The 9,902-nt window shown below is 33.8% G+C and overlaps 1 protein-coding gene across 3 annotated transcripts; it reads left to right on the top strand.

Moving 5' to 3' along the window:
• The first annotated feature begins 2,821 nt into the window (after nucleotides 1-2,821).
• Nucleotides 2,822-9,584, top strand: LOC140986321 (gamma-tubulin complex component 4). Of its 3 annotated transcripts, none has more exons than XM_073454509.1 (17): nucleotides 2,822-2,991; nucleotides 3,123-3,307; nucleotides 3,397-3,697; nucleotides 4,202-4,338; nucleotides 4,615-4,713; nucleotides 4,785-4,902; nucleotides 5,219-5,491; nucleotides 5,723-5,803; nucleotides 5,872-5,955; nucleotides 6,924-7,010; nucleotides 7,488-7,543; nucleotides 7,630-7,818; nucleotides 8,003-8,225; nucleotides 8,425-8,513; nucleotides 8,653-8,806; nucleotides 9,001-9,123; nucleotides 9,206-9,584. In XM_073454509.1, exons 2-17 carry the CDS (start codon nucleotides 3,138-3,140, stop codon nucleotides 9,266-9,268), a joined length of 2,247 nt encoding a protein of 748 aa, XP_073310610.1. In that variant the 5' UTR covers nucleotides 2,822-2,991; nucleotides 3,123-3,137; the 3' UTR covers nucleotides 9,269-9,584. The 3 variants fall into 3 exon arrangements, with proteins under 3 accessions (XP_073310610.1, XP_073310609.1, XP_073310607.1); XM_073454508.1 differs by having other exon boundaries at nucleotides 2,845-2,991; nucleotides 3,169-3,307; XM_073454506.1 differs by having other exon boundaries at nucleotides 2,853-2,991; nucleotides 3,073-3,307.
• The last annotated feature ends 318 nt before the right edge of the window (nucleotides 9,585-9,902 follow it).

Here is a 9,902-nt window from a genome sequence, read left to right on the forward strand (position 1 = left end):
TTGCATGACATGCATGTATACATGTTTTATACTGGGATTTGTTCTCACCGGAGTTTCCGGCTGTTGTTGTGTCTGTATGTGTGCATGACAACAGGTGGGACAGGAACAGGGTCACGCAGAGGATGATGGAGAGATCGAGATAGTGTGGAGATTACGGGCGTAGAAGATCACTAGTGGTTTTTACTAGACATGTACTGAATTATAAACCCTAGTATGTTGATTTCAATAGAACATGTGAACGTTAGTTGGAGTTGAATAAAATGACAGGAATTTTATATATAATGTTTTGTGCTTATTTATATACATTTGAATAAATGTTAAAAACAAAATTTTGACCCACATTTTCTAGCAAAGATCCAATTAATCCCAAAGATAATCGAGTTAGAGCCCGGGTCCCCACAAACACAACAAAAACATAACTACAACGCAAATAAGAGAGAAAAGAAAGGGCACATATATTGCAAATCAGCTTTCAGAAACAATCAGCCCAGAGAGACACTTCAACGTGTTATCAGCTTAGTATAGAAGCCTATATCCCTCAGTGTGTGAGAACATCCTTATTCAGTTCTCACACACAAACACTCTCAACCACCCATATATTGTTTTGCACAAAGACGTTAAACTTGTGTATGTAGTCTTTGACACATAGACGTTAAAGAAGTGTTGGCTGGAAGGTGCTGCCTTCAGTCGTAGCTAGGAGTTCAGTTTAGGCAGTAGTGTAAGTCCTAGCTGAGTGGGTTTGTACAAAGTGTTGTATAAATCAAAGTCTTCTAATGGATCCTACCCGTGGAGGTAGAAGGGGTGACGTAGGAGCACTTGAAGTCTCCGAACATCCATAAACATATCTTATGTATTTAACTGATTAACTGCTGTTTTCAAATTGTTTTGATCAGTTAGAGTATACGTCAGTTCAGTTGTCACCATAACTGAACTGAATAATGCAAAAACTAATCTAGTCTTTCTCAGTTATTCAGTTTACATAAGTTAAAATGTTTTCTAATAACAGTCTTCTTCACGAAGGATTACTTCGAGTTTCTTCCGCTTGGTTTTAAACCAAACTCGATTTAATTCATCGGTGTTAATATTCTTAGAACACGAGCTATTGCAGCTCATTGGATAATATAGTGTTCGAAATGCCTTCGAATAAACTAGTACACTCGATCCTTCAGTACCTTTTCAAATTATGGGCACCTTTTCAAATTCTTACATGTACCAAGTAGATCTTTTACCTTAAATAACGACATTCGATCTCTCATGAATGTCATTCCACATTAGATTTTTTGTTCTTAAATTTGCAAAACATATAAAACAACAATATGTAATACAATATTTTTCATTTATTAGCACTTTCAAATAAAGACAATTTTAATCAAATAATTTTGAGGCTAGTCAAAATTATATCCACAATAACAAATGATGAAATTAATTATTTCCTTAATGTGATTTGTCCTTATTTTCAAATCTTATAAACATTAATATCCATACAAAATAATGTTCATTAAATAACATTAGGTTAAAAGAAAACAAAATATGGATAATTATTGAGACTCATGTGGTTACGTCATGATTTCAGAATTTATCAGAAGAATTATATATGCTGATGCATGATAGCTTAAAAAACATAATATAAGCATATTAGTTAACATAAGAATAATATGCAACGAAACATGAATTGAAAAATCAGTAACAGTTGATGAGAAATACATGAATATTCAAAGCTCAATTCACTGACATGATCGTGAATAGACTACCCTAATCGTCGATATTTAATATAGATGATGATATCAATTCATTGAGTTTACAATTTATTTTCTTTTTCGATTGATAACGTTATAGTATCACCGCCATATATTCTTTTTCAAACATCGTGGTCTCATTGTCACATACTCATATATATTTTATCAAATAGCATATGCAGTTCATCATTAAACATGAAATCACTATACATAATAAAATAGTGATAAATAATAGATCATGCATTTTCTTTTGATAGATATTAGATCTCTAATCACCTTATTTAAGAATTTAGACAATTTTAGCTCTTATATAGATATTCTTTAAGAAATTATAATACATTTCTCGATTTATAAGATCCTCAAAAAACATTCAACCAAAAGCATTAAATTAATACTCTTCAAGAATATCGTCAAGTTTTGGATCTTATATAAATATTATTCATGAATATTAACATATCTTTGATATTTTGATCAATATTTCTTTATAAATATTGATATACTTTGATATAGATTTATAGATCTTGGATCTGATATCAGATCTCAATCATTAATCTTTTTAGATTCTCAATATTTAATTATATATCATATCTTAATAAAAAAATTTCTTTCAATATAAAATTATGTTGCGTTACTTTAGAGCCATCGACATCATGATATTTCATGAAAACCAATATATAAATAAATATAATTGTGCTACTTATAAAACACTAACAAATATCTCATAACATTGAGAATTGACATCACGTTGTGCTATTCCAATAGCATCAAAAGAATGAGAAATATGTTCATCCTCAGTTGTTTACAGTATCGTGCTGATAACGTGTTATAAACCATAAAAGAAAGAGAGATGAGTAGAGAGAATTCATAGAAGAAAAGAGAGAATGAGTCGATATTCATGTGTAATTTTAATTGAACACAAACACCGGAAAAGATTGCAACATACAAATCTTTACAAATATTATATTATCATATTTATCTTGATTAAAAATATTTCATATCTCACTACATAAGATAATAATATATGATAAGAATATATTTATAATAATAAGATTATTTTTTAAAAATAATGAGGCACAAAATACCCCGACAATACTTCATTCAAATTTACTGGCGTTGTTTATCTTCGTATACTGCATCCAAGATTTCAGATTTGTACGCGGCGGGAATGGAAATATGGAATGAGCAGTAATCCGCAGCAGCTCAACCAATTGTTTCATGAAGCAAAGCCCTCCTACTCTCCGATTGTCATTTTCAGGTATGTATGAATGCATATACATATAACCGCCTCCGTATTCGATTGTATCGTCTCTATTCTCGATTGGCTTGAAATTTGCAGTTATACCAGCCAGATCTTCTTCATTTTCAACTAATTTAACCTCTTGCCAGCGAATTTGTGAAATCATGCTGCACGAATTGCTGTTGGCTCTCTTAGGTTACACCGGAGATCTCATAATCGATGGGAGAGAATACAATGAATCACTACGTGTTAGCTTATCCCCAGAAGCTCCTCTCGCCGAGGAGCCTACTTTCAAACTCGCTCCTGATGTATCCTTTATTCAACCCAGCGATAAGTATTCACTTTATTTTCTGTTCATTCGGCTTAAGCAGGGCGAGGGTTTTTTTTTTTTATATTGATGTTGCTTCGGGTTCTGACTTGCAGGGAAGTAATCCAAAGGATTATCACGCTAGGGTTTTATTACCGGGAACTTGAACGATTTGCAGCCAAATCTCGAAACTTGAGTTGGATTAGAGCACCTAACGAGTCTCCTTTATTAAGAGTAAATGAATCCTTGAAAGCTATGAAAGCTAAAAAGATGAAGCCTAGCGTGTATAGAAGAGCAATTGCGAACGGCATTGTTGAGGTGCTCTCTGTTTACAGGTCTGCTGTTTTGCACATTGAGCAGAAAATGTTGTCCGACTCTCTACCCATTTTGGCAACAGTGACTCAAGGACTCAATAAGGTAGGATATTACTTATTCTCTACTGTTTGAAAGTTGTGAGCCCGACTCTTCGTGACATGGCTTATTGCTTTGCTTGTGTTCTTTGTCCATTAGGGCTGTTTGCAAGTAACGTGAATCTATACCTGAATCGTGTTAATGATTTTCTTAATATACGATTGGAAATTTGCACTTCAAATGTGCTGATTTATTTGCCTTTCGATATATCTTTGTCCTTTGGGTTTGTGGCATAATAATTTCTTGGAACCTGAGAATTTATTCACGCAGGCTTTGCATATATTATTATGTTTTATGTGTTTTTCCTTCACACGGTTAGCGGGGCTATGTGGCAATATGCATGGTGTACTCATATAAGGTTAATGTGAAATCACATTCGGAAATATTGTTTATGTTGAGAAGTTTAACTATTCCAAATTGTAATATATGCTTGAAGTATATTTCTTTATCCATTCCAAAATTACTTTCTTTTCATTTTTATGTATGCTAACTTTTGAGTTTCCTTCACAGTTCTTGATTTTGTTGCCACCCCTTTATGACATAATTTTGGAGATTGAACGTGATAACATTTGTGGTGGGAAACTACTCAACCTTTTACACAAGAGATGCCACTGTGGGGTTCCTGAGCTGCAGACTTGCATTCAGAGGTGTGGATTGCTTATTGAGATCTACTTGTTTTATGCTTGTATCAATAATGTTTTTTAAGTTCAGTATTGTAGGCGGTTGCTTGAGTCTGTAGCATTCTGAACTCTAAGAACAGCAACGAATATTGTTGCCATAGGTGTAGATAAGCTTCCAGCTGAATATATGGAGGGTATGGAAGCTTTAGATCAATGGCTAAAATGCTTTTTAAAATGCAATTTCTAAGTATGCACTTTTGCAATGACTTTGTATGATGGATTGGGTAATATTGTGTCGGACAGGCTATTATGGCATGGGCATCAGGTCATGTACAATCAACTGGCTTCATGGATGGTGTATGGTATACTGCATGACCAGTATGGAGAATTTTTTGTTAGAAGGTATGAGATTTACTAGTATCTTTATTAATCCTCTTCGATACATTTACTTAAATGAATCCCCTCCTTTCCAGGCAAGAGGATAGGGATTCTGAATATGAATCACCTCCAGACACTCTCGAGAAGTTGGCACACTTGTCAGTTAACGACGCATCATTGGCTGATTGGCATCTGGGCTTCCATGTTTATCTGGTACATTTTTCATCGATGATCAATGGTTGTTTGTCCTCATTCTTGACTCTTACGTTAAATATATATGCAGACAACTGTTGGTAATCTTCACGGCATACCTGAAAAAGGATTGTGGGTATTGTATGCTTGTTTATTTCAATATATGTGGAGAAAATAAAGGAAATGTGTGAAATATCACTATGATGGTTTGAAAGTATTGCTTTTTTTGATCGATCATTTTTCTCATTGAACAGTGCCATAGTTACTTATGTTGACTTTTTTCTGTTTCAGTATCTTCCCTTTCAAAAACAATGGCCCATTTTCATGTATATTGCAGGATATGCTTCCTGAGTACATTCCTATGAATGTTGCTGAATCTGTACTATTTGCTGGAAAAGCTATCAAGGTTCTACGAAATCCACGTCCGACTGTTCAATACCAGGATGCATCATCTCAACAGCAGATACCCAAAGGCTCACAAAGGGCACAAGCGTTTCCTGCAAAGTTTTCTTTTCAGAAGGACTCTTCTGTTAAGAGCATTTTGATTGGAGAAGAATTGTTTCCTCAGTCCGAGGCTAACAAAATTGAGGCTATGCTGCAAGATTTAAAGGTTTTCACATAATTTTAACATATAGATGAATTGTGGTCATTACTCAAGTCTGTCTTTAGAAGGTCATAACAAACTATTTCTAGCACAACATGAAGTGATGTTCCCATTGTAGTTATCATACATCTTGGTCTTTTTCTTTTAATTTAAACTCTAAGCTTCCTATACTTGTATAATTTTGATATTAGCATATGTTTGAATTTTCTGTATTTAGATATCCTATTATTTCCTCAGGAGTCATCTGAATTCCATAAGAGATCATTTGAGACCGTGGTAGACTCCATCAAAGCAATTGCAGCAAGTCATCTTTGGCAGGTGCTGAATGCAGACGTTGTTGTTATGTGACCTCAAATAAATTAATTAGTTTTTGCTCATGTTTGCAGCTTGTTGTCGTGCGTGCTGACTTGAATGGTCATTTGAAGGCTCTTAAAGATTATTTCCTTTTAGCAAAAGGCGATTTTTTCCAGGTTTGATTAGAGGCGATTGCATCTATTTATGAAAAAAAAATATGTTAAATTTTCTGGATCATGATTTGCATATCCAAATAAAGAACTCACCTATTGGATAATTTGATGGCATTTGATTGGATTATCTCTTAATTTTCAGCTTAAAAATTTCGAAGGTAGTTTTAAAAGAAATTTTGAATTGTTTATTGTGAAATTTTTTTAAGTTTGATGTTTTTTTTTCCAAAAATAGCATGTGTGTTTGGTTTCTTATTTTCTGGAAAATTTGTTTGTGGGATGTATATTTTTGTGGAATTTTTTAGTGATTGTGAGACTTGAAGTTGGAAGCGGATGAAAACAAGTAGCTACGCTGGCAATGTTTTGTCGGGGAATATTTTTGTTTTCTTGAACACAACCAAACATATCCACATTATTTTATAATTCTTTCCCATAAATATATTTTCATCACATTTTCATATATTCCGGACAATGATTATTTTAATTAAGGTTTTCATCAATTTATCTTTTCTTGTATTGTATTTTAATAAAAATCAACTATATTTTGAAAATTTAAAATATCCATTGATTACAAAAAATTAGATAGCTTAACACCTGTCGATATGGTATTGCATCCACAATAAAAAAATATTTCTAAAAATGTAATAAATAATACATCACATTCTCCAAGTTAATTTATGTATATACATTTCCAGGAAATATTTTTCAGAAGTATTGGAAACTTAACCAAATATCTCCACTTTTGAGTGTGGAGAACTCCATTTTTGAACAAATACAGGCATTTATCTTCAGCAATCCCCTCTCTCTTTTTAAAGCCTTCTCCATGCTCTGAAAATCCTTAAGTACAATTGCAATAGGTTCAGTGGAATTTGTGGAATGCAGAAAACCAATCTTCCTTCCTCTCTATTCATCCTTTTTCTGTTTTAGTCTTTCTTTTTTACTTGTAGTAATGGAGATTTTTTTTTAACAATTAGAGCTTTCTTGAAGAAAGTCGCCAGCTGATGCGATTACCACCTCGTCAATCAACTGCTGAAGCTGATCTTATGGTTCCTTTTCAATTGGTAAGTTTTAATCATGACAGTCATCGTGTAAAGGAAGACATACTACTTTCACTATCCTCGCATCAGTTAATTTCACCTTGATTTATTTGCATAATGATTTTGAAATTTTTTTTTTGAATAATGATTTTGAATTTTAATGCCGAATATGTTCTTTAAAAGTTATCTTCTCCTCCACAAAGAAGATGAATAAATCGTTTTGCTTTCTTTCTCTTGTTGAAAGGTTATTTAATCAATATGGGTGAAATATATTTGATAATTTTCTAAATTTAAAAGTTAAAGTTACATGATTATATCTTTTCATTATAAACTGATTATTAATATGAGAAACGAGATGTAGGTGAGCTTCAAAGAATTGGGTTTTCATAAATTCAGAGAGCCCAATTAGACACGAAGTCCCAGTGGGGCTCATATTAATCTGCCCTGAAATGAATATCTTTGGCAAATCCTACTATGCTGTAACAATCATATCTAATCCAGGCTGCAATAAAAACCATTGGAGAAGAAGACAAATACTTCTCTAGAGTGTCTCTGAGGTTTTATACTCTTTTTTCTCCTAATCTCAATTTAGATGTACTATCACTTTTCAGAGTAACTTCTGTCCTTTACATAATTTTTTCAGAATGTCAGGAATCGTGGTTAAGACCTCACAAGTTGAGTTTCCAAAAGAAAAAACATATTCTGTTGGAGACTCGCGCGTTCAGTCAGGTACCACCTTAGAAACATCTATTGATGGTTGGGATGGCATTGCTCTTGAATATTCTGTAGACTGGCCCTTACAGTTGTTCTTTACGCAGGAGGTTCTCTCGAAGTAAGTTAGGATCGGGGTCATGGTTTTTTCCTTTTTGGTGCATATGAAGTGAAAATAGATTATATATAGCCTCATTCCGGAATTTCATTGTCTAGAATGTGGAATTCATCTGCTTGGTTTCCTCTGCAAGCATCAAATTTTATGGCTGCTGCTGACTACCCTTTTCTGTCAACTATTGCCACAGGTATCTGAGGATCTTCCAATACTTACTTCGATTAAAGAGGACACAGATGGAATTGGAAAAATCCTGGGCTTCTGCAATGCACGAGGATCATTCTGATTTTGCCAAACGCCATAATGACTGTTCGAAGAGTTCGGTATCTCAACGGCGACGACGTTGTAGGCCAATGTGGCGTGTCAGAGAACATATGGCCTTCTTAATAAGAAATCTTCAGTTCTATATCCAGGTAACTTGCAAATTGCTGATGCCCCTTATGTTCAGTGGCTATTCAATGCCTTATGTTGAAGGTGATGTACTACCAATGAATGCTTCGCTGTGTAATATAATAGAATAATTTGCATGCTAAATGCGTACTTCTTTATTTATTTAATTCTCTTTTTAAGAGCCGTGCTTATTGTTGCAAGCATCTTCTTTAATTTTGCCAGGTGGACGTGGTTGAATCTCAGTGGAATGTTTTGCAATCTCGTATTCAAAGTTCTCGCGATTTTACAGAACTGGTGGGTTACCATCAAGAGTAAGTGATGTGCTACTTTCTTTGTAGCTTAAAGAATTGCAGGCGATTGTGCCCATAAAAATATCTAGTCTGGTTTTTTTTTGCAATGGTGGATGAACTGTAGAAGTCTAGCATTAATTAATTAATTATGTCTGTGCAGGTATTTATCTGCACTAATTTCTCAGTCTTTCTTGGACATTGGTTCTGTATCACGCATTCTGGATGGAATAATGAAAGTTTGCTTACAATTTTGCTGGAAGATTGAAACCCTTGAAAACAATGAAAGTACGGGTGAACTGGAGTACATAGCTGAGGTACTACTAGGCGTACAGGCAACATTATTCTCTGCACTTTATAAGTGCGGTGACCACTTATGAAATTCAATCTACCTTTTGCATTACATTAAACTCTTCTAGTTATAAAGAATTTTGAAATGAATGGATCTTGTAGCCCATTTATCGTCTTTTAAATGGCTCAACCAGCCGTCTTTGGATGTCTATCTCTGCAGGAGTTCAACAAGAAATCAAATTCATTATACACCATCCTCCGCAGCAGCAGAATAGCTGGGAGTCAAAGGGCACCATTCCTCAGGCGCTTTCTTCTGCGCCTCAACTTCAACTCCTTTTTCGAGGTTAAATACATCCATCTGACAATAATTTAATATGACTATCTGTATGATTGCGATATAATTTGCATAATATTTGTGTTGGCAGGCAACTGCAAGGGGAGTGCTGAACGTTGTGAGACCGCGGCCAGCACTTGGAGTTCTGCAATGAGTTACGTTTATGTTTCCTAAACTTAACCAAGGGTGCTACATTGCTAGGATGTTTATCACCACTTGTACACGTTATTTACGGAGTGATGAATGGCGTGTTTCTATGCCTGATGATCTTCTGGTTAATCAAGTTGAAAGAATGTGCAGATGATGATTAAGATTTCTCCTGGTTCTGATGTTTTCCGATGTCATCTGTAATATTTTCCTGTTTGTTTAGTTTTTAACTTATCATGATAGGGTCAAAATTGGAGAACGTCTGTGATTTTAATTGATTTTTCTGTTCATAATATAGCTTGTATTTATTGTAAATTGTCTAACTCCAAATATAGATCTATCAAATAAAGTTTAATTCAAACACACATCTATATGCCGAGTAGAGTTTGAAGAAATAATTATACTACATATTTTATGTATGATGCTACCAATTCATTACTAAATAACAAATTATTTAAAATTAGAAGATAAATTTTGAAGAATCTATTTTCAATATTTAAAATTGTAAATTAAATTAAAATTAATTAAACATATTTTTGGCTCAGAAGCTTCTTTCACAATTTTTTAATTCAAGTTCTACAAGTTTACTATTAATGATTTCCCAACTAGAATAGAATGAAAATAATTTACTGAAAATTCTG

The sequence above is a fragment of the Primulina huaijiensis genome, chromosome 10 (assembly GCF_012295235.1).
Source record: "Primulina huaijiensis isolate GDHJ02 chromosome 10, ASM1229523v2, whole genome shotgun sequence".
NCBI lineage: Eukaryota > Viridiplantae > Streptophyta > Magnoliopsida > Lamiales > Gesneriaceae > Primulina > Primulina huaijiensis.